Source organism: Gymnogyps californianus, chromosome 13 (assembly GCF_018139145.2).
Source record: "Gymnogyps californianus isolate 813 chromosome 13, ASM1813914v2, whole genome shotgun sequence".
Classification (NCBI taxonomy): domain Eukaryota; kingdom Metazoa; phylum Chordata; class Aves; order Accipitriformes; family Cathartidae; genus Gymnogyps; species Gymnogyps californianus.
In genome coordinates, this window is record NC_059483.1 from 16851513 (window position 1) to 16875815 (window position 24303).

The window sequence follows — 24303 nt, forward strand, 5'->3', positions numbered from 1 at the left end:
TGCCGTCTGTCTGTCCCCCTCGATCAGGTGCCTCCAGAGAAGTGCCGCTTTGCCATAGGCCGAATCCTGAGTGAGGGAGACGCAAAGCCATCGGGAGAGCAGATCAAGCGGTTCCAGAAGTATGGCTTCAAGATCTTCTCCTTCCCTGCTCCCAGCCACGTGGTCATGGCGACCTTCCCATTCACTACGCCGTTGTCCATCCATCTAGCAGTCAACCGTGTCCACCCAGCCCTTGACACCTACATCAAGGTAAGCAAGTGTGACATGAAGAGTGTCGCATGTGTTCAGTGGACTGTCAGAGGCTTCTCTTGCTGACAGCTGATGGGGCTGCTCTGATGTGTCATCTCTTGATGTCTTCCCTTGGGCACTACCATCAAGATCTCCTCCTTTTGCAATCTGGCAGGTAGTTCCCCAGCTGGGATGTCCTCCCATTCACTCCGTAGGCACAGGGGTGTCTTTTCTGCTGTTTTGTGTTTATGAGAGGCAAGATCTCATCTGACGACTTGCAAGAGCACTCCTTAACGCAGAGATAAAACCTGGTTTTCCCCTTGAGTGTCTTGCTTGTTGTTAAGCTCTGGCAGGTATGTGCCCCTTTGGTGTAACGCATCGTGCCATGAAACTTCTGTTTCAAGTGCCAGCCTTACTGGTGGGGCAGCTGTCTTCTGCAGGGGCAGGACGAGGAGTTAGAAACTTTCTGGCCCATGGGCTTATGAAGACTTGGTTTCAAGCAATATGTTGAAATTTGTGGCCCTTGGCCCTGGCTGGGCAGCCGGCTGCTGTGGACTGTGTTCGCCCTTGCCCCCGAGCGGAGCAGGCGGCCATCCCCCCTGCTTCTGGTCTTTTTGAAGCCAGCTCTGCTGCCTTGCTCTGGCTGCCAGACCAGCTGCGGCAAGGGTGTTCCCAAGCAGCACATCTGACACAGACACCTCCAGATCCAGGCTTTCTAGAGAGTGAAGATGGTCCTGGCCAGCTGGGCGATGGAGGGAAGGGACCGTCCTTCCTGGTGGGGGAGGATGCTGGGGAGGGGCCGGCGCTCAGCCCCTGGCTTATCTGACTGTCGAGTTCTGCCGCTTTCGTTTGTTCGTGTTGAAATGCACTATTTATAAACTTGCTTTTCCTGGCGAAACTCCCAGCCCTGTGGGGGAACCGTACGAATCCCTCCAGCCTGCGCTGTGACGCAGGATGGCTGCCCGGGTGCCAACCCCAGAATTTCAGTCGGGGGCTCTTCGCCGACCCTCTGGTCTGCCCCGGCCTTAGGGAGCTGCCTGCTGGTACCGGCAGAAGATGCGTTAACGCCGGCGGTGGGTGAGACCGCCGCTGCTCCTGCCCCGCCGTGCTGGAGAGCTGGTGGAGCGCAGAACCAGTTCCCCATTCTCCTCTTCTCACTCCATCCTCTCTATGTCTCTTCCTGGAGCTCTGCCGGCTGTTTTGGTGCGGGGGGTAGCGGGCACTGCTGCCAGCCCTGTGGCGGATGCGTGGGTGTGCAGGGAGGGGGCTGGCGCGGGTGGGAGCATCAGGTTGGCTGCGGGAGTGCTCGGCGACGCGGGGCTGACGCTGCCTTACTTGGGGAAAGGTCCCGGCGAGCGCATCTGTCGCATGAGAGATGGAGTTGTTAGAGCTAAAAAGGGAACCACGGGTTGTTCTGGGAGCACCTGGCAGCGTTTAATGGGAGCGGCTGATTTTGAATTAAAATAAATAGCTGAAATCATACAGAAACGCAGCACCCAGGGCCGCGTGCGGAGGGAGGGGACACATTTTGATCTCTGCCCCAGTCCCAATAGCGTGTGTGTCGGGGTGCGTGCCTGCGTCCATCCCCAAGTCCCGCAGCAGAGTGCGGCCCCGCTGCCCACGTTAAACTGACTGTGGGGACGCAGGCAGGGAGACGATGGGGTTGCCTTGCCGGCGTGGGGTAGAGGGGAGTTGGTACTGCCAGGTCCTGGATGCTGCACCGTGGGGATGCCCTGGCTTCCTCCGACGTGGCGTGGGGGACTTTGGAGGCCATTTGCAGCTGCGCCAGCAGCATCCCTGCCGCTTCTCCTGCGGGCTGGAGCGCCTGTGCCCCTGGAGCTGTGCTGGCCCTTCCTGGGGTGGAGGGAGGGGGGAAACTTTCATGGAAGCAGGTGACCTGTGCCCGCTCGGTGGTGGGAATGGGGGTTGCCATGGAGACAGCTTCTCCAAATAGCATCCTTCATCCCACCCCCAGCGCCCGGCTCCCTTAAGCAACCCGAGACAGCAGCGAGACAGAGATTTGCTTTATTTATTTATTTCACGCTGAGCCTGCTTTGGGAAGGGCACTGTTAATGAGAGCTGGGGGTCAGGCCTGCCGAGCGCACGGGTCCCTCTGCTGCCCTCCCGTCCCGGCGGCAGCGGGGGGGAAGGGGGTGGGATGGCAAAAGCCAGGAGGCATGAAAGGGGGCTCAGCGGCAGAGATGAAATGCTGGCTTCTGTGGAGAGAGGGAATTAGCTGAAGTGGAGGGAGGATGGCATGGCCGCCTAGTCATAGGAAGGAGGTGTGGGAGAGCAGGGGATGGAGAGGGAGGTGGAGGAGGCAGGGAGAGAGGGGTGGAAGGTGGGGAGGAAGGGTGGAGAGAGCTTTGGAGATGCTGAAAAATAGAGGAGGGGAATGGGAGGAGAAGGGGACTGGAGGGGACATGTCGGGCAAAGGAGCCGAGGGTTTGGGGACCGGCTGAAGGAGCAGTTCTACGAGAGGTGGTGGGGAAGTCTGGGGCAGAGCTGGAGGAAGCCCCACCACGGTAGCCCTCCAGCGCCCTTCCCGTGGTGTCCCCTGAGGTTAACTGTTGGGGACATCGGGCCCCTGAGGCCGAAGGCTGGTGGACATGGAGGGAGAGCGTGGCTCCCTCTGGACTTGCTGGTGCTGCGCTGAAGTTGCCGGGGGTGCCCGTGGCTCAGATTTCCTGAGCAGTGCGGGTGCAGTGGTGCCAGCTTTCAGCAGCCTGGGCTTCAAGTGTCCCAGTCTGCTGCTGCTTCAGAGGGACAGAGAAGATTAAAAATAAAATTTATAACAATAATTAAAATAAAATAAATAGGATGGCGGAATCTTCTTTTGTTAGGAGTGGAAGGGCGATGGGCTGGCACGGAGCAGGAGGTGCTGCGGTCAGGCTGCCCTTGCAGCATGCCTCCTCACCCCCCTGGCTCTCGTGGGGCTCAGGAGCTGGCATTTCCATGATTCTTTGGGTGCAGCCACGGCTTTCGGGAACTGTGGGGAAATCGCTGCAGCCATCCCCAGCAGGTAAGAGGACATCCTTCCCCTGGGATGGCAGGCTGGCAGCAGCAGCAACTTGCTGGCTAGAATCACCTTTGGAGAAGCCCAGGAGAGCCTGCTGGCTCGTTGCTCCGAGCATGGGCTATTTAAGGCATAGGCTGGGGTTATTTACTGTCCCTTGAAAGTGTTTCTTCCCTAATAGCTCCTGCCGATGCCTCTCCCTGCTGCCAGGCAGGTATGCCTTGCTTTCCTGGGGTGTACACTCCTGCCCCATGGCACAGCTGCCAGTCAGACCCGGCAGTCCCGGTTCCTGGGTGCAAAGGAGAGCTCCTGCAAAGCTCTTCCCTGGTGGGGACCCTTTCTGACGGCTCTGGGAGCGCGTTATTCACCTGTCACCTCCCACCAATTCAAGGAGTGTTTATTCTGGCTTGGGTGTAATGAGCTCTCCACGGTGGGCTGCGTGTGCCTGCATCTCTCTGCCTCCGTGCTGGCATCTAGCAGGCACTGCCAGGTGGGTGGGCTTGGATTTCCCAACCCCTGGCCTCCTCTGGCAGCCGGAGAGGTCGCTGATTGCATCCGAGGTGGAGCTGGCAGGTGTGTCCCACTGCAGCCCTGGAAGTGACTGGCTCAACCTGGCCTCTTTCCATGGGGTTTTGGGTCAGTTTTGTGCTCTTTCCAGGCGAGGAGGATGTGCAAGTGGAGGGATGAAGGAGGAGAGCAGTGCCAGCATCATCCTGGCTGCCTTGCACCCTGCTCTGAACCAGAGCATGAGCTGGCTGGCTCCAAACTCTGACTCTAACTTGGAAGACTGAGGTTTAATCTCTTTAGCTGGTCTTGAAAAGGCATCCTCCAACTTTCAGCAAAAAAATCAGCTCTTTCCCTTCCCCTGGGCTCTGTACTAGGACATTTCCCACCTCCATGGGCTTGAGAATCACTGCTTTACAGTGCACGTCTTGAGCAGCAGTGGCTGGCGTGAGCTCCATGATGCCAGGAAGGATTTGAGAGGCTATCAGGTTGGCTCCTGCCTGGCATGTGCTGCCACACTCCTCCGCACCTTGGCCCCCCATCTATGGGGAGCCGAGGCAGGGTGCTCCATAAGGTGCTAGAAGGACATGGCTTGCTCCCGTTTACAGCCAGGGAAATGCATTATTCCTTTGGCCGCTAGCTTGAAGCAAGCTTTGCTCCCCTTGTCAGCTATGGCAGTTTAGGATGCAGTCACCTCTTGCCTCTCTCTTTGATAAGCTAAATATACAGAGCTTGTAAAGTCTTCCACTGGCATATTTTCCAATATTTTCTGTATTTTCCAATCTTAATTCCTGGGTCCTTTTTTGGACCTTTTTTTGGACCTCTTTTCAGCTTAGAAAGTTCTCTGACTTGTCAGTAGCACAAATGGATGCTTTATTTCAGCAATGGTCTTATTGCTGTGGTGTGCAGATCTCTAGTGGCAATCTTGTCCCCTGCTGCGGACTCCCCGGTCATGGGTTTGTTCTGGGCCAGCTAACAGTGACTTCAAACACGTGCCACTGTCCTTGGATGGAGTTGTAGTTCCTTGATTAAAAATGGGAAATGGTACCAAGTCCTACATCTTCTCTGAGTTCGAATGAATGGCACGGGTGCTGGTTCGTTTATCAGTCAAGCCCACAATCCCAACAAAAATAAATCACGTTTGCCAACAGGATCTGACAGCTGTAAACGTGTGTGGGTTGGCATTAATTATGCTGGTCTCCTTTGCTTCCTGGTGATCTGGTCTGATTGCAGCCATCCGTTTATTTTGCCTTGGCTCAGTCTTTGCCTGACCAGCCTGCACTTGCCCGAGTCAGCTATTTACCCATTTGAATATTGGCAGGTACAGGCTGCTGTCTCTCCTGGGACTTTCTAGCATCTCCAGCTGGCCAGAGATCACTCTTTGACATGTGGACGGCTTGTCAGCCGGGACTTCAGCACGTTTTAAATGTACGTTATCTGGACCTGCGAGCTGTGTGTTATATCTTCCCATGAAAGAGCAAACATTTCACCCACATCCTCTGCCTGTGTTGTCTGGCTTTGTCCTAAATCCACTGCAGAAATACTTGCTGAACGCTCCTCCCTTCTCAGTGGCACCACCAAGGTTTCCCCCGGCTGACGTGTCCGGGATCTGTGCCATTCTTCAGACTCTCCTCCCCTACCCAGTGCCCTGTACGGCTTCTTAATGTGAATGGCTTTCTGTCTGTAGGGGACTGGGAACCTACACGAGGTCCTTTACGGCAGCTAAGCCTCTGTGCCCAGCACCCTTATGAGTATGATTGCACCTCGTCTTTCCCCTCCTGCTCCCCTGACTGCAGTGCCATGGCTGCTGGCTTTGCTCAGATCTGTTGACATTGTTTTTATCCCAGTTGTTATAAATGAAGGTCTGTGGAGCTGTGTTGCCATCCCAGACGGTTTGTGTTTTAAAGGCGAAACGATGGAGTGATCTTTTTGCTTGGCTATGTCAGGGGGCTAGGGTCGGGGGTTGGCAGCTGGTAAAACATTTGCAAAGAGCACTCAATTATTGGGATGTTTTTCCATTTAAATTCTTTCTCCTGGCTGATTTAGTTTGTTTATTTTGAGCTTTGTGAATGAAGCCTTTTTAAATACCAGCTTGTCGTGTGTGAGCGGTCTGGGCTGCAGTCTGTGTGTGTGTGAGACCCGATCGCAGCGGCAGTTCCAGCCGATCGGCTCCCGCCCGAGGTTTTCCTCCAGTGGTCTAGGAAGTACTACAGATGCCCAACCCTCTCTGCCGATGCTGTTCCTCAGCCATAGCTTTGCTTGTCCTCATGAACTCCTTTGGTCTCCTGCGAGCTCTGGGGACAGCGGGCTGAAGACCACTGCCCGAGGTGGAGCCCTTACTGAGCCAAGGCCACTCAAAGTTGCATATCCATCTCCCCAGGGAGGATGAGGAGCAGGATACCTTTATCGAGAACTTATCACCACCAACCTGGGACTTTGCTGCCCTCAATGTCTCATCATGTGCGCCTGGAAGGACTCATCCAGACGACCTTCTCCCTCCTTGCATCAGTGGGTCACCCTGTAGAATATGCCTGTGGCTTTCTGGGAGATGGAGCTCTCCATCCTTCTCCTTCCCTTTTCCCGTGCCCCAAGGTGACCATAGGGATCGGTTTGCGGATGCCTTCAGAGAGGTTTGGGGTGTGGGGGAGAGAGGTGGTGCCTCGGCTGCCTGGCTAGGTGGGATGACCTTCAGTTTAAGTCCATGTGCACTTGAATATAGGTCTGTAGAGTTCCTAGGAAGACAGGAGGTATCTGATGCTGCTGTTAAGCAATCCTCATGCATCAAATGAAAACGGGGGGGGGGGGGGAAAGCCCTTGAGAATCATGGAGGATTTGATGTGTCTAACTCGTATTGATGGCAGAGACGAGACCAGAGCTGACAGCGTGACAGGCTGCTGGGCCCTGGGCTGGCAGGGGCTTGGAGTAAGGATACAGACTCTGGGGGAAGCGTTTTGGGAGCCCTTGCATGTGTCTGCACAGGTCGCAAGCCAGCCTGTAGGTCGGGTCACGCATGGCTTGCACACTGCAGATGGACTTCGCTAGCGCCCGGTGCCTGCCGGTTGTGTACCTAAGGGCTGCAGCAGTGGCAGGTTGGGGCCATCCCCAGCGGTTGTCCCTCAGATACCTCCGGTGTGGGTGTAGCCACAGACTGGTAACATCTCCAGTGGATGGTACTTGGTTGGGGTGGGGAGGTGGCTGATGATGGGAAACCCCGGGGAGGTGTGGATGCTCGGGGTGGACAGTGCAGATGGACTCCTGGTAGAGGGTAAGAGTTTTTTCCTTTCCAGATTTTTTTCACTTTTTTCGGTTTTTTGACCTCAGAGTTATGGTCTGACTCAGAGTGGGGGAATGATGACAAGCCACCTTCCTGGTTTTGCCCCACTGGTGATAGCCAGCCAGCAGCAGGGTTTGGAAATGAGGGGGAAGAAGCAAGACCCATCCTACTTATTTTCCCCTCTTAGAAACAAAACCTAACTCAAATGCTGCTCTGGCTTGGTTTATCCTGTGACCAAGGAAGCCCTCAGCGGTGTTGTCTTCATCACCTGTCACTCATATCCGTGAGTGCTACACAGTGGATAGAGTCTCTCTTCTCCTTTAGGAACCCCGTTGGGCTTGGGGATGTGTTGGGTGTTTGCAGTCTGCTCCCCCAAAGGGCAGTGGAGCACAGCCTGATGCTTGCAGCATCTCCCTGCAGCCAGGGAGACCGAAGCACAGGGGATGTTGCATCCAACCTGCCACGTGCTGCTGAGGTCTTCCGCCACTGCTCGTGGCCACAGGAAAAGAAAAAGGGAGAGCAGAAGAGGGCAATGTCAGTGATGGCTTTGGGCGAGTGTTTCTGATTGCCTGGGGGCTGGAGGGCGTTGGGGCCTGTGATGGTGCACATTGAGTCCATCACGCTCCCTCCTATCACCTAGGCTTTACACACCCTGTTTCTGCTGCCCGTAGAAGAGGTGATGTAAGTAGATGAGATTTTTGGCTTTGTTTTATTTTAGGGGAAGACAGTTTAAGGATGGGGGTCCCAGCAAGCTACAAGTCTCTCCCTACCCATTCCCGGTTCCACACCAGCCTGGTTGATGTTGAGGATGAGTGCCGGAGTAGCTTGGCCAGCAGTGTTGGAGGACACCCTTGGCTGGCGTGTGCTCTCTACCAGGAGCCAGTGACGCTCTTGACCTGGGCAGGAGGAGCAGGCAAGGGGTGGCACTGCGATGCTCCAGCCCGAGCCTCTCCGGAAGGTGACATGCAACTGCAGGAACCAGAGAGGGACCCCGAGGTGGCTCTGCACGGGCTTGGCGCCTTCGCGGGCGCATTCATCTCCCGCTGACCTGCACTGACAGCTGGTTTTCAGCGGTCTCTCTCCAGCGAGGCTGCCCGCTTGCTGCTGGTTGGCAACCCCCAGCTGCATGTCACATCACATCAGTCCGTGCATTTGCAGCGACTTTTGTTTATAAAGTATTTTTGGCGACAAAACCCTCCAAAGAAGTTTCAGTCCTGCGCGCGTGAGTGACCTCGCCTTCAGCGCTGTGTGGGGGAGCAGGCAGGGGAGGGGAGGGCAGGACACCCATGAGGTCAGGCTGGGGGCTGAGCCAGGTAGAAGGGATTTTTGGTGGGCAATGTCGTTTAACGCCGTAGGGGCCTTTGGACCCGGCTTGGGGTCGGCTCATGCAGCGGAGCAGGTCCGTTTAACCTGTGTCTACAGGGAAATGCGCTCCTCCTGCGCTGCTAATGGAACATATGGGGATCCGGGGCTCTGCGTCACGTCTCCTGCCACTCGCAGCAGGCATCCCTGCTTTCCCACTTCTCTGGAGGAATTTGGCAGCCCCAGGCCACTACTCATCTGCTGTCAGTTTTTCCTTGGTCCTTGTGAGCGGGCGAGCGGTGACTTAGCGCTGGCCATGCTTCATGTTCAGTGCTGGGCGCTGCCCTGACAGAGCCGGCATGGCCCACTTGTGCCAGGCACGCCAGTGTGCGCCGGTCAGCCTGTGTGCTGGCTGCCCGGTGCATGCCAGCACCACACCTGCTGCTCTGCCGCCTTGTGCTCGCAAGCACCTTTTCTCTTGCAAGCGCAAGTGTGCGGCTTCTGTTTCGGCTCTGCTGTTTGGTTGCACAGGGGCAGGTGTAAAACCACAGCTCTGGTGGCATTGCTGCTTTGAGCAGAAGAGAGGTTTTCTGACCAGCTTTGAGCTTTGGTAGTTACAAAGGCTCCTTCCTTGCCTCTGCAGCTTGCCTCATGTGTGAAATCACCCATTTTTTCTCTAACTTCTTGTTGACTCTGTGCAAGCGTCTGCCCCAGCAGCAGGCAGAGGAGTCCTGGTCCTGGGGAAGCGGCTGGCGTGGGACACGGGCTCCCAGCCACCGTGGTTTCCCCAGTTCTAATTGCTCACAGAATGGGAACAGCCCAGGTTGGAAGGGCCCTGGAAAGATCATCTGGCAGCTGGCAGCTCAGCCCTGGGTCTCTGCCACTGTGGGTACTTTCCTTTGACATCCAGTGTTTTGATCCTATTACCATCCCAGCTCCTTTTCCAGGAGCATTTCCAAAGACAGCTACTGGAAGGAGAGCAAACGTCAAGCACCTGCCTTCCCATGCATGCCAAACCATGTGGGCATCCCTGATGGCCCGAAGGCCAAAAGCCTGACCCAGTGCTGCCTGTCAGCCGGTGGTCCTGCTGGGGGGCATTTTCATCCCGGGAGGGAGCAAGAAGCCACCTCGCTCTCCCAGCCGCCACTTTGGAAAGCTGAGGCTCGCAGCCTCGTGATGACTTATCCACCCTTGCAAAATTGTCACAGAGATGAATCCGCTCAGACACAAAGATTTGCTCCCCCTCGCCTTTGCAGCGAGGATTAATGATCACAGAGGAAGCTGGGGATATTTCATACGGCTGTCCAAGGGAGAGAAAGAACTGAAATGGTTTGCCTTGGGCAAGGAGGGAGAGTAAAATACTACAGTGCTTTTCTGTCAGATTTCTTTATTGAGTCAATCTGTACGTGTGCTCTCCCCGGATGTATTTATAGAGAATCCCAGAGGATGCAGTTGGCTCAAAAGGTTTTCTTTGTCAGGTGTTGGAAATGGGTCCAACTCTCTCAAGCAGTGACACCATCCCAAACCTTGGGGTCTTCCCTCCTTGCCAGCTAGTCAATTAATTTGAGGATGAGATCGATCTACCTCTCTGCAATTATTTTAGCAGGGTCCTAATGAGTTTTTTGTGGGCTGGTTCTTCCCTGTAGCTCTCCAAGCCAGACCTTGCCAGCTGTGCCAGGCTTGAGAAACAGCAAAATGAACTCGATCAAATGCGAAACAGCTTCTTAGAAATACTGCTCTTTTCCAGCAAACGCTGTTGGCCCAGTTTCCCTGGCTGTGAAGCTCCCACTTTGAAACCTGTGGAGCAGGGAGATAATACATTTGAAAACAGTGGCATTTTTACCTCCAGAAAAGGGACCATTGTGCTATGACTAACTTGCACTTTTTCGATTCTAGTCAGATATAAAATGGTAGGAAAGGCCCTACTTCGGGGAGGGCAGGAGAATTTCTCTTCTGCACTGAGTCAAAATATGGATGGATGAGTTGCGAGGCTGGGTGGTGATCAGATCACAGGGATGAAAGAACAAAATCAGTTCTTGCTCCTTCCCGTGCCGAGAGCTTTTGTGCCATAGGCGAGGTGCTGGCTTTGGGGCTGCATCGGTGGCTGGAGCACCGGCAAGGCGGCCGAGCCCACCTGTTTGCTCCGAAGCAGAGGGTCACGCTGAAAGTCCCTCAGGGTCTCTTCTTTCGACAGGGCTGTATATATCATAGAATCATAGAATGGTTTGGGTTGGAAGGGACCTTAAAGATCATCTAGTTCCAACCCCCCTGCCGTGGGCAGGGACACCTTCCACGAGACCAGGTTGCTCAAAGCCCCATCCAGCCTGGCCTTGAACACTTCTGGGGATGGGGCATCCACAACTTCTCTGGGCAACCTGTTCCAGTGCCTCACCACCCTCACAGTAAACAACTTCTTCCTTACATCTACTCTAAATGTACCCTCTTTCAGTTTAAAGCCATTACCCCTTGTCCTATCACTACATGCCCTTGTAAAAAGTCCCTCTCTGGCTTTCTTGTAGGCCCCCTTTAGGTACTGGAAGGCTGCAATAAGGTCTCCCCGGAGCCTTCTCTTCTCCAGGCTGAACAACCCCAACTCTCTCAGCCTGTCTTCATAGGAGAGGTGCTCCAGCCCTCTGATCATCTTCGTGGCCCTCCTCTGGACTCCCTCCAACAGGTCCATGTCCTTCTTATGTTGGGGGCCCCAGAGCTGAATGCAGTACTCCATGTGGGGTCTCATATATATGGCTGCTGCCAGCTGCTGCCCTTGGGATGCTGTTTGCGTTGGTGCTGCTGTGTGCTGGTGGCCTTGGGCGGAGGCAGCAGGCTGGAGGTGTCCTGAGCTGCCAGTCCTTGTGACCGTGGCAGGCACGGTGGTCTGTCGAGCTGCTCACATCTTGGGGAGGCTTTCACGGGCTCAGCATGTGCTTTTCCTCTGTTTATGCTGTCGCCGGGTGGCCGTCGCTCTGCCCGCGCCTGTAGGGACTCACAGCCTTTGCGGAGCGGGTGCAGGGTACCGAGAGGTGCAATGGTTCGGTGCAGACCTATGTACAACCAGAACATCCTGTCCTGCTTTGAGGAGCAAACACCTGGTGCTGAACTTGGGTTGTCCCGACTGGCTGCGGAAGATCATGCTGCCAAATCCTGGCCCTGTTGAACTTCTCCAGATTTGCCAGGACCAGGTTCATCTTTGTGGTCTCCAGCTGCCTCTGCCGTTGCAGGGCTCCGGAGCAGCTTGCAGCCTGGTCTGTGAGCTCCTTGAAAAAGGAAGGTTGAGCTGTGCTTAATTCTTGGCTTGCAGGCTTTCAGAGAGTGCCTGTGAGCCCTCAGCTCCAGTACTCCTTTTGTCCCATTTCTTTTCCAGCATGCAGCAGCTTGTTCCAGCCTCTGCTTCAGCCAAACGGGGGAAAATCAGAGCCTTTAATAGAAATGTTGGCAGTTTGTAACTCCAGCACCCATGCCCGGAGCTGGCAGGGATGACTCCAGGTTAGAACTGCCCCGATGCAGCTGATGGAGGTCTGCAGCCTGGAGAGGATGTCCAGGCTTCCTGCACTGCTTCCCCTGCTCCATCCTGGGCAAGCGGCAAGCCGTGGCAAGCCTCTTCGCCTTTGTGGCCAGCGGGCTGGGTGGGTAGGCATCTGGCACCTCTCCTCTTCGCCCGACCACACAGGTGTGAGAAAAGGCGTTCATTCCCCTGCTGTCAGACCACAGCAGGCAGAGGAGGCAGCGGCTCCCTGGGGACAGGCTCAGGGACGAGTCAGTGCTTGTCCTCTGTCACCCTTGAGCTGACTTCTCTCAGGATCTCCTCTGTGGTGTCTGGCGTTGGTAAGAGACCAAAGGTACCTGTTACCCTCAAGAGTGGATCAGCACCTGATGGACCAGTGCCTCCAGGTGTGCCAAGGCAGCATCCCGTTTCTTTGTCCCCAACCCACCCGACATTTGCCTTTCCTGGGCTCCTTGATGCTCTGGTGAGCATGAGGAGGTGGAGGCTCATGCCTGGCTTGAGCAGATGCATTTCTGCTGGGTTTGTTGGAGATATGTTCTCCCTTAGGTAGGATGCCTCTGCCCTGCCAGGGCTGGTAGGAGGGCTGGGGCTGTAATGCAAAAAAGGATGTACCTCCAGCACGGAGGAGAGGAACAAACCTGCCCAAGAGGGGAGATGATGATGGAGAGTCACCTTTCCTTCTGGGTAGCAGAGAGAAACTAGAAACAGGTTTCTGTGCTGACTTGGAGCAGAGCCTAGGTACAGCTTTTGGGACAGGATCAGATTCCCGTGGCTGCCACGTCCACTTTCTCCAAAGCTCACCTCTTAGGGGGGTTTGAAATATGGATCTCCTGGCCTTTATGCAGAGGGGGGAGCTGAGGAAGGCTTTTGGAGGCTTTCAGGATTGTGAGAGCAGCCCAGCTGCAGCAGAGAGCCTGAGCTCCGCTCCAGCTTGCACCAAGGCAGCATCCGAGGGGTGCTGGCTGCCAGCCACTCCAAGAGAGACAGGAGTCCTGAGCCAGCACGGAGAGGGGAGGGACTCGCAGCCAGCCTCCTCTGGCACTGGGATGGCAAAACAGAGACACTGGGGCCATGAAATGGAGTCACTGGTGGGGCTTGGGGTGTGCTTGTCTTCCAGGCCACTGACATCTGGATTTTGCACATCTACATTTTGCATGGCTGCATTCCTCCTAAAGCTCAGCAAGGCTCTGCCAGTCTGAAGCTGAGCTCCAAATTAAATGACACCGAACGGTGCAGCTTTACATTTCAAAGAGTCTGAGGGAGCAGAAGGATGCCTGGGAGCTTCTGGTGCTATAGAGTAATTGGGATGATTTTTTTTTGCGGCTTGTACGATGACCATCGGGTGCTCGCTCCACAGACGAATGGTTTTACCTGTTCATCTTCTGCTAATGTGAGGAATTATAACAACCCTGCAGGGAGGAAGGGGGGTGATGGAGCCAAGTGCAGCGGGGAGAGCAGGTTAGTAACCGTTCTGTGTCCCTGACTCTGGCTGCTTATCGCAGTAATAACTTGTGGATGGGCACATGTTTGCATTGCAGGACCCCTCGAAACTTCTCCTTCTCTCCCCCCACTTCCACACACCATCAACCAGAAGATCTCCTGGTATATTTAAAGCTGTTACAGTGTCCATTTCCCTTATCTTCACAGCTCTGCAGGGTGGATCCTAAGGCAAAAGTGCTGCTTGAAGGTCAAGGACAGACCTTTAAGGCAGCTGAGAGAGTGGTTGGTCTGGGAGTCCCCGTCCCAGCGCAGTGCTGGGGGCTGTTGCCTTTCAGATGAAACCCGAAGGGGTGTCCTGGCCCCGTGGGGATGAAGAGGATGCGCTGTGCCTGTTCACAGAGCAGGCCTGTCCGCAGCTGCCTGCTGGCTTCATGCATTTGCTGACGGGCTCTGTTCCCGCTCCATGGGGTTGTAAGGCACCCCGGGAAGGATGGAGGGAGGGAAACTGTGGCCTCATTCCCACTGTGGACACTGGCATTTTCTCCCTGCTGCTGGATGGCTGGTTACTCTCAGCTGCTCCTCTGGATTTTATTCCTGCCGGGAGCTGATGGCAGCTCCTTGACATGCAGAAAGGTAGATATCTATCATCTGCTGTGGCCAGCTGCTCTTCTTTTCACGCTGTGTGGATTCACAGCTTGTGGTAACGTCCGCCCAGCGGTACAGTAACCAGACCATGAGTTGGCAAAAGCTTATCAAGAGGTCAGTGTCAGAGAAAGGCTTGCTCCGGTACTTCTCTGCCGAGCAGTTCAGGAGATGAGCAAAGCGGAAGCGGCTGCTATGGCTGCAGGAGCTGCCTGATGCTGTGGGCTCGCAGTGGAGGAGCGCAGCCATCAGCTCCTCTCTGTACTTGCATCCTCTTCCTCCTCTCCCACATGCGTCTCTAGCCATGTTCACCTGTCCCTCTGTTGCTCGGTTCCTGCCTCCCTGAGAAGCCCTCGCCTGCATCTCCCACCAGTTCCCCTGCAAAGCTGTGTCTCCCGGTGGGAGCTACTATGGGACCCGTAGCATCGGCTCAGCTCTGGCTTTATGCTGTGCTGTGGGGCACAGGACCAGCGTCCAAACCCCTCCCCTCTTGCTAGCCTAGACCCAGCAGCCTTCCTGGGATGGGGCTGTGGCAGCGCAGGGCAGAGTCTGCTCCCTGCCCACGACGAGCTGCAGCTGCTTGGGGAAGGGCGGATGGGGACAGAGGTGCAGAGATGCTTCCCCGAAGTCCACCCCATCCTCCAGGTATTGAGAGCTTGAGGGAAGGCACCACAGTGCTGGGAAGAGGACGGGTGTCCTCCGGGTCTCAGGGGGCACTGATGAGGATCCGGGGCAGCTCTGGTGGCTGCGGCGTCAGCTGATGTGCTGCTGTTGATGATGGTACGCAGGGCTGCCCATGGTTTGGGGTACCCGGGGGAGTAGAGCAGTGGTGGAGATGGGAAGGTGGCTCCCTGGCAGGGAAAGACCTGGAAAGCTGAGTGGCATGGTGTGTATCTGGAGCTTTCCCAGCTCATGCAGCACCTCTGGGAACATACGGGACCTGGAAAGCCGCAGGCTTGTGGAAGGGCAGAGTCAGGCTGGGCTCCGTCCTTGCCTAACTCGCTTCGATTTCATCTCCTGATTGATCTGCACAGCCAAACTCACAATCCTGTGCTGGCAGAGGAGCAGTTGCCAGACTGCAAAGGTCGCTGAAAGCAGCTGCTCCCCTCCCCTGCTGCCTCTCTTGCCGGCAGAAGAGCCTGGCTTTGGAGGCGCTTGGCTTGTGTCCCCGCCGGCACCACCAGCCATTGCCTCCCTGCACGCCCCAGCACACCACAGCGGCGTGCTCAGCAGGCACTCTCCTCTCCCGACGAAGGTAATGAGCCCCCTGGGACCCGGCGCCAGGGTCCCTGGCGGGCCGAGGAGGAGAAGGCGAGGGCTGCAGAGGAAAGGCAGGCGCTCAGCCCCACCTCGCCTCCCCATACCTGCTCTGGGCAGGGCAGCTGGAGAGGTCGGTCAGCATGTGCAGCCGCTGAAATGGCGTGCCCTGGCTTGAGGATGTCTGGAGCTGTCCTGAGGTCCCTGATGAATTTGCCTGCTGCTGCTCGTTCGCCTCCCTTACCCCCTCCTTGCCTCTGCCTGTGTTTCCATCTCCTCCCGCATTGCAGGCAGCCTGCCCGTCTTTTTGCCTTTTGCTTTCTGCCCGCCAGCGCTGTTTGTTTGTGCTGGGGATTTCCTCGGGTGAATCGTTACTGCCTGCGGCGTGTGGTGGCTGGAGGCTCTGGGGGCTTCGTTAGCCGAGCTCACCGTCGGGAGTCATCATCACACTGGGGCTCACCAGGGTCACTGACTCTTTGCCCTTTGCCTCGCAGGATTGCTGGCTTTTTGGGGTAGAGGTGGAAGCTCTTGGACGTGGAGGTTTGAAGGCAGCTTAACTGGAAGCCTGCAGGGAAATGTCTCTTGTTCGTTTATAAAAATTCAGAAAGGCACTTGTCCTGGGCTCTGGCTTGCTTTTAAAACACAGGAACATCTCTCTCTGGGGCAAGGGAAGGAGAAGCAGGAGCAGGAGGAACAGTGAACCGAGGGTGAGTGGTTGCCCGTGGGTGAGTGTCCTGCAGCGGAGAGCCCGGGAGGGATCCCTGTCACCCGAGGCAAGCCTGGGCCTCCCTGAGCAGGAGGTCAAACAGTCTTTCTCCACTGTTGGCTGCACTTAGCTGATAGCTTGGAAGATCCTCCTGTCCTGGAAACATGCTTTCTGCCATCAGATTTGCCGACGTGCTGTACTGGCAACATGCTGATGGACATCATGATCATCTTACCCATTCCTCCTCAGCAAACCAGGCTGAAACCCGCTCGATCTTCCTCTTTGGTGGCCTTCCTTGTCTTCTAAATGAGGCCAATAAGCCCGACATTGGGACCCCGTTGGTGGGGAGGGAAGGACTATTTTGTCTGGGAATCAGGCGGTTGCATCCTGGCTTTGCTCCGGGCTGCCAGTGGCTTTATCTGTGCAAGTTCAGCAAGGTTAGGTTCTTCAGCTTCCCTTTTCAGCTTTCTCAGCTGCAAAGGGATGGTGTGAGGCTGAGCTTAGCTCATCGTGAAATACATTCCATGAAGCCTGGGAGCCGGGGGCGTTGCAGAAAGACAAGGTTGTTCAAGGAGGTAGGAAGGGACGGGGGGTATTTAGTCCACTGCGCCATTTTCTTCCGGGGGGCATTAATGTGACACATGTCCTGAGTTTGTCCTGGTGACAAACAAGCTGTGGAAGAGCAGCTGGAGATGCCCACAATGCCGGGAGGATGGCTTGTGGAGCCAAAGAACAGAAGAAAGGGCTGAGATTTGAGGAGGGCGGCCCAGACCTTGGCTTGGGAGAGCTTGCATGTGTTGTGAGCACCAGGCACTCCTGCTCCTGCTCCATCTCTGTTGCTTTGGTTTTGCTGCACAAGGGTTTCATCACAGGACCCGTTATGGGTGAGGACGTGTGTAAGAAGCTTGGGAACGACAAGCCTCCACTGGACGTCCCTGTTGCGGAAGGGCAAGTACTCAAGCAAGTGGTGGCCCAGGAGATAAAGCCATCAAGGTGGGTTGGGAATGTCCACCTGGATGAGGAGCCCTCCAGGCTCTCAGCTGTGCGTTAGCCATGGAAGATGATCTCCCACCACAAGAACAACCTGTTGTTGGGTGTCTCGGGGGGAGGCTGTACTCTAGGTTAGGGCTTACTCTCCCTGCGAGCAACCTAATGAAGACCCATGTTCCAAAGAGGCTCTTTTTGCCTGCATGATGCCCCACGTAGGGTGGGAGGCTGCAGTGCAGTGGGCTGCCTGGCCAAGGCGGGACGGGCAGGAGAACGTCTTGGGCAACGATTCCTTTCCTGAAAGGCCCTGCCTTTACAAGAGGCAGAGAAATTGCCACAGCTGCTGCTCCTGGCAGCCTCACTGAGGCAACAGAGCAGGCAAAGCGATTTAGCATCGCTCCAGTCAGCTGTGATGGCAGAGATCATTGCATCAACCTCTTCAGTGTTGTGATTAATGCTGAAAAAGCATCCTCTGAGGGCTGGAAAGAGAGCGTTGGTCCCCAGAGACCTGCGCTCCGAAGCAGAGGCAGCCCTCTCCAGCTGTGGTCCTCCTCTCCCGCAGTCTCATCTGCCTCCTTTCGTGTGCGGCTGTTGACCTGCATGCTCCCGTAGCGATGGAGTTCCTAGGGACAGGGACAGGAACCCAGGACTGGTTCCTCAGGGGAGGAGAGATTATGTGGATTTACATGGATTTCTTGTCTTATAATGAAAATTCAGTGTTTGAGCTTTCTGAGTGGTTAAAACCACAGTCCCCTTCAGAGAGCTTGTGTGTGGCAGTGATGGGGAAGGAGGAGGAGAGGAAGGGATGCGGTTGGGGTCGGGTAGGAGGAAGAGTGTGAGAACATACAGTGGAGCTCCGGGAGGCTGGTGAGAACCGTCTCCCCAGCTGGCTTTGCTTACCCATGGTGGGTACAGGAGCAAGGCAGAACTTGGGGACATGGAAAGCACTGAGTTGTTAGGAAAATTGATTTTTTTTTAATGCAAAAGTTTGCGTCACTTCTGAAACTCTCTGCGCCAGGACTAATTATTACCAAATAACCGTGACACCAGGGGGGACCCAAGCCCCATGAAATGTGTATGTTTGCACCATCTGCTCCTTATTCTGCAGGTGATGTTCCCGTAGTTGGGGGCAGTAAAATATGTCCCTGGAAGCACACAGACTAACGTACCTGAGCGTGTCCAGGCTGGCAGCCTTGTCCAGGGCTTGTCCTTCTCCCACGCCGGGGGCTCTGGCTGCCCGTGGCTACTTTCCGAAAGGTTTTATCTTGCTGGGACTTGCTGCCTGGCTCATCTCTGAAGAAGGGGGATGCTCCTGGATGTGCTGCAGGATTTCTCTTGCAGCTCAAGTGGGTGCTGGAAGGGGAGGAGGTACGGAGCACGTCTGCGCCTGCAGCGAGGCAGGGCTGGATCTTACTCCCTTTTGCTGGAGGACCGGAAGGAATCTCCATCTCCATCCCGGGGAGGAGAGGAGTGTTCACGACTCTCACAGCAGCTTCCAACAGCGACCTGGGAGCCTGTGCCTGGTCCCCATCAGCCCTCTCGGGGCGCTGGGACCTCCCGTACCCAGCAACCCACCCGGGCTCGTTCCTTCTCCTCTCGGTTTGGCCGTGCCTGACAGCTGCCGCTTTGCAGCTCCTGCGGCTCCGCTGGGGCGGGAGCAGCTGGGTGATTCGGCCCCGGGAAGCGCAGGCAGGCAGGCAGGCAGGCAGGCGGGCAAGGTGTAAATTGCATGGCGGGCTGCCTTCGCCAAGGTGAAAATGAAAAACTCTCCCAGCTATCGAGCCTGGCGTTTTGCAGCTCCCACGATCCAAATGCGCTCCCTCTTGTCGCTGCAGAGAGGATCTCGGGGGCTGATTTTCACCTGCCTGTCCGAAGCCATGGCGCTGCCGTGTCGGCAGGGCAGTGTTCTGGTTGCAGGCAGGACGGGGGCCTGCTGCGGAAAAGCGGGGAAGCGTTCTAGTGCGGAGGGCAAGGAGGGATGCTGATGGGCGCGGGAGGTGCTAATTGCCAGGTTTTGTATTTTACTACCTGGAGGATTTGCTATCCTTTGGCGAGACTTTGTTTTCTGCTACTGTAGTGCTGGTGGAACCGCTCGTTTTTCCTCCTGGCTGATGGAAACGGCCTTTTCTTGATTGCAATAATACCACCTTCTGTTTCTGAAACACCTAGCGGCCTGGAGGATTTGAAACTAAAGTGCACATGCGTGGGAGCAGCCTTACCACCTCTGAAATGTGAGTGTCTCCAGGCTGGGAAGCAGCAGCTGTTTTGCAGCCCTTGGCAGCCTGGCGTTCACGGCTGTGCCGTGTGCTGGAGCTGGCTCTGTGATGCCGGCCACACCGGGAGGCAGGGCCTGCTGGCTCCACGTGCACCCTGCTTGAGCTGCAAGCTGAGATGTTGGCGTTTCCTTGATGCTTGAGGTATTACTGGTATAAAGCGTGTCTGCCTGCCTCTCCCTCCAGCAGCTTGTCCTCCCTTCTGCCCAAACCATCTCTTGGGCCGATGGTTCCTCCCCAGCCCCTGCCTGACTCCTGCCCCTCAGCGGGCAGCCCCAGGGACCCAGGCTTCATCCCTGTCTCCTGTGGTCAGGCTGCAGCTTGGCAGGGAGGACCAGAATCACAGAAGGGTTTGGGTTGGAAGGGACCTTCAAAGATCATCCAGTTCAACTCCCCTGCTGTGGGCAGGGACATCTTTCACTACATCAGGTTGCTCAAAGCCCTGTCCAGCCTGGCCTTGAGCACTTCCAATGATGGGGCATCCACAGCTTCTCTGGACAACATGGTCCAGTGTCTCACCACCCTCATCACAAGACGTTTCTTCCTTATGTTTAATCTAAACCTGCCCTCTTTCAGTTTAAAACTGTTGCCCCTTGTCCTTTCAGTACAGGCCCTGGTAAAAAGTCTCTCTCCATCTTTCTTACAAGCCCCCTTTATATATTGAAAGGTTGCAATAAGGTCTCCTGGGAGCCCTCTCTTCTCCCAGCTGAACAACGCCAACTCTCTCAGCCTTTCTCTGTAGCAGAGGTGTTCCAGCCCTTGGACTGTTTCCGTGGCCTCCTCTGGACCCGCTCTGACAGGTCCACAACTGTCTTGTGCTGGGGATCCCAGAACTGGAGGCAGTGCTCCAGGTGGGGTCTCATGAGAGCAGAGCAGAGGGGGAGCATCCCCTCCCTCAACGTGCTGGCCACACTGCTTATAGTGCAGCCCAGGAGATGCTTGGCTTTCTGGGCTGCAAGCACACATTGAAACCAAGTTTGAAACCTGGGGTGGAACGGGTGCCTGTATTTTTTTTGCTTTCATTGGCTCGAACTTGGGACCGAAGCGGTGTTTAACCTCAAGCTGCTGTCTGGGCAAGGAGAAATGGAAACAGGGACATCCCCAGTCTGGGTCTGGGACGGCGGGATGGCCCAGCAAGGAGTCTGTCCCCTGGCTGAACTGGGACAGCGCCAAAGGGCGCTGGGTGCTGTGCAAACTGAATTGCAAAGCTTCTCTGCACTACCTAGCGCCCATGGTCTAAGATAAGCGGGGATGACACACCGAGCGTGGAGCGTGTGAGGAAGTGAGGAGGATGTGGCACACATTGCGCTCCCTCCGGTCCTAGCTGGTGGCTCAGTTTCAGCTCTAATTTTAGCAACTGATTTTAGGGCCCTTTGGCTCCACGCGGTTTTGTTGTTCCTTTAAAATCTCTGGGACCGAAGCATCCGACCCCTTCACCGGGAGGAGGAGAGGATGGATGCCTCTGGCTGGAAGCAAGATGTGGGGGAGTCGTGTTGCCTGAGCAGGCAGGAGGTGCTGGTGTGCGGGAATGGAGCTGGTGGGTCCCCTGGGGGTCCCCCCGCACTCTGCCGGGTGCCAGCTGACTTACCGGCACTAACTGGAGTGGCCCAAGTGCTGGCGAAGGGACCTCCTGTACCCAGCAACCCACCCGGGCTCATTCCTTCCCCTCTTGGTTTGGCCGTGCCTCACAGCTGCCGCTTTGCAGCTCCTGCACGGGCGAGGAGAGGCTCGTGGCAGTGAGGGTGTGATGATGCTCTGGCTGGCTGGCTGGGGGGCTGCTGGTGAGCCCCCAGGGCGAGCAGCAACCCCCAGCGATGGGCACAAGCCCCTTGTGTTCGCACCCACCATCTGTTCCTCCTCCAGGTGCAGCGGCGTACTAAATGGAGGGAGGGGAGCCCTGGTGCAGCAGGAGGGCTGGAGGGGTGTCCCTTAGCATCCCCCCCGCACTCCCCCCGGGCAGGAGCCAGACACCCACTCTGCATTGCTGGCGTTTAGCAAATCGTACTTCAGGCAGCCGGTCCAATTCAGTAGCAGGGTGGACCTGGCTGTAACCCGGCAGTGGGCTGACCCCAGTCACCAGCTGCCTATGGAAAACCCGCTCGTGTGGCTCCGAGGTCGCAGCAGGATGCGGATGGAGCCACCCCGTGTGCCCAGCACCCTTCTGCTTCACTGTGATGGTGGCAGTGCTTCCCATTGCCATAAGAGCAGAGGCGAGTGGCAGCACTGGGCATGTTGTGCCGAACTCATGTTCAGACGGCCCCTGGTAAACAACCCACAGCTTCTCCTTGAGTCTGGGTCCCCTCCCAGTGCAGGCTCGGGCCACGTGCTTATCGGCCTCTCTGGGAAGTTGTTCTCTTGACTGGGACTGTGTGGAGAGAAGCTGATGCTTAGGCTGCATCCTGCACCATCGCTTTCCCGGTGGCTGGCAGGCTCCAGCCTGTCCCAGCTTTTCAGCAGTGCCCAGCGGCAGATCCCAGGAGGATGCATCCCTGGCCGATGGCAGGGAGGGCAGATCAGGGTGCTGCCTGGTGCCCCTAAGGTGGAAGAGGGGGAGCGTCTGCCAGGTGACCGGTCGCTTGCTCCCCGTGGCTTTTCCAGTCCTGTCTGGGTTTTACGGACATTTTTTTACACGTTGCAGGCAGGAGGTCCTCCAGCAAGGGTGGGTGACAGGCGCAGGCGATGGCTGTATACATATGGTACACCGGCGGCTGGGGCGCAAGGCGGACGTCTCTGCGGTGGAGCCAGGAGCTGCTGGGCAGCATGGAGAGCTCAGCCCCCAGCCCCGCTCCAGCAGGAAGCTCGGTGGTGGCAAGAAAAGCCTCTCCGCTACTGCTCCCACAGCCATTGGCCCTGAAACGGCGACTCAGTGGGCTGGCGTGTCTTAACCATCCTCCCGTGAGCCATGCCAGGAGGTCTCGGTAACAAGTCAGGGGGGCTGTGGGGCTGGAGGGCTTGTGGCCAGAAGCGGGGTGAGGACAGCAGCTGCCTCCCCACCGCCTTCCCGGCGACCCTAGAAGTGTTTTGGGGCAGACAGTGGGTTCAGCTGGAGCCTGAGTGCCAGCGTGCCTGGGCATGGCGAGGATCCCAAGAGCATCTGCAAGGCTCATTTGCTGGTCTCCTAACAAGCTGAATTCCTCCAGCAGTGGGAGATGAAGCAGATCCAGTTGGTGGCATTTGAATTCCTGAGCATACGAGCCTGACAGAGTGACAAAGCTGATCCCCGCAGTGCCCCAGCTCGCCTTCTGCTTCCCAGCAGGCGCTGAGGGGCATGGTGCGGCGTGAGCACCCTGCCACCTCCTTCCGTTTTGGCACGATTCTGCTGGGATTTTAATGACTGCAGGTTATGTCTCAGCCACCTCGTCGCGTGTCCTGTAGCCCTGGGAATGCTCTCCTGCCCACCCAGGGAAGCGGGGGCATCCTCTGGTCGGGAGGCCGTGCCCAAGCCGTTCCATGGGCAGACGATGGGGTCTATTCCTTAACGGATGAGTAGGGAGAGGAAAATTTGTGCTGCCGGGGAGGTGCCACCTCCCGCTGCTGGGAAAGGTCTCCCGAAATGCTGGTTTGGTGCATAATCCTTGTCATCCTTTCTGACGCACGAGGCCGGGGGATGCTCCATTCCTGCAGAGATGAGGCCAACCTGGAGAAAGTCTGAGAGGGAGTCAGGGGTGGTGGGTGATTTGGAAACAACCTGGGGGTAAAGACTGGGCGGGGTGCTATTTCACCTGGGAAAGAGGAGTGCAAGAGTCTTCCCCTACATAAACCTTTGTTCCCAAGAGGATGGTGAGCAGCACCCCAGCACGGCCTTCGGATGGGCCAAGAAGGAGTTGGCTTCATGGGAAGCCGTGGATCTGACATAGCGGGAGTATGCTGGAGCTGTTGTGCATGTCAGGACTGAACTGGTGGGCTCTGGATGCATTGGCCTTTGCTGTGTATGTGTAGCTTGACTGTATGGATTACATGCAATAAATCCCATGCTTTGGGTGCCCGGTGGAGGGTCCTGCATAGAAATAAGCCTTGCGCACTGTGCTGCCGCCTCCATCTTTGCTGGCCATAGGAAGGGCAAGCTCCCGGCAGAGGCTGAGAAGGGAGGTGGCACAGCACAACCTTGTGAAGGGACGAGTCCAGTTCCCTGCCCTACTTACTGGGTCCTGCTGTCCTAGCCAGAAGCCTGGCCCTGACGCCGTCAGCATCCCACTGTTCACCTCTTGCTGAGCTCCTCCGCCCGTGTGAGACTGCATTTGATTTGACTGGAGGGCTCTGCCTTGCAAACTCCACGTCCACCTTGCTGCGCCATCTGTTGACTTAGCTGCACAGTTAGCGAGGGGCTTCCTCCTCAGCTGCAGAGTGTATTATTGCCTGTTGAGCGTCTCTGTTGTTTTGCCACGTTGTTGAGCCTTTTCTAATGCGCTCTCCGCTTACGCCTTTGCCTTTGGACTCTGCTCTCCAGTCTCTCCAGGTTGTTTCTTTCCCTTGCAGCAGCATTGCAGCCTTCCTCTCCACTGGGATAATCCTAAGCCCGCCCTGTCCTGTGCTGACACCTGCCTCTTGGTTGCACTTTGCTGCACCTCTGCCTGTGCTTGCCTGGCCTCTGCCTGCCTCCTGATCTCCTTTGGAATGATCACAAGGATGGTCTCCCTTGCATTCCCTTTGGATGATCCCCTTATCCATTTTTTTGAACGATCCCCTTATCCATTTCTGTTGTCCTGGCTCCCTACCTCATTGCCTCTGCCCTTTCCTCAAGTCTTTATGCAGCCTCATCCCAGCCCGGACGGGGCAGCGTTCCCAGCTGCCACCTCACTGCTCCTTCTTGGGGACGTTGTCCTCTCCTGAGCCGGGCTGCCGGTGCTGAGCTCTGCAGCAGCCCTGCCAGGAGCTGGGTTGCTTCAGGAAGAAGCACAGAAGCAGAGGCCAGCTCGCTAGCCTGGCTCCCAACTTGATTTGTACAGGCATAAATTAGGACCACCAGGCTCTGGTTTCCCTCCATTTCCTTTTGGGGAAAACCCTGGATGAATCGGGAAGAAGTCAAGTATTAAGCATCCTTGTAGCTGTCCGTAACGAGGCAGGCGTTGGTATTGATAGTGAGTGTCCGGCCACTTCAGCATTGTCCCACCGACCTGGTCCACGGCCGTGGGCTTTGGCTGCAGGGCACCTGGGCTCTTCTGGCTTCAGGGA

The 24303-nt window shown here is 56.4% G+C and overlaps 1 protein-coding gene across 3 annotated transcripts in view; it reads left to right on the plus strand.

Annotated features, from left to right (window-relative positions):
* TEX264 (testis expressed 264, ER-phagy receptor) overlaps positions 1-24303 on the plus strand; it is a 44092-nt gene that overhangs the window by 9277 nt on the left and 10512 nt on the right. For all 3 annotated transcript variants that reach the window (XM_050904935.1, XM_050904937.1, XM_050904936.1), the window contains one exon: positions 28-249. In XM_050904935.1, the coding sequence (XP_050760892.1) occupies positions 28-249 (222 nt within the window). The remainder of the gene's footprint in view (positions 1-27; positions 250-24303) is intronic.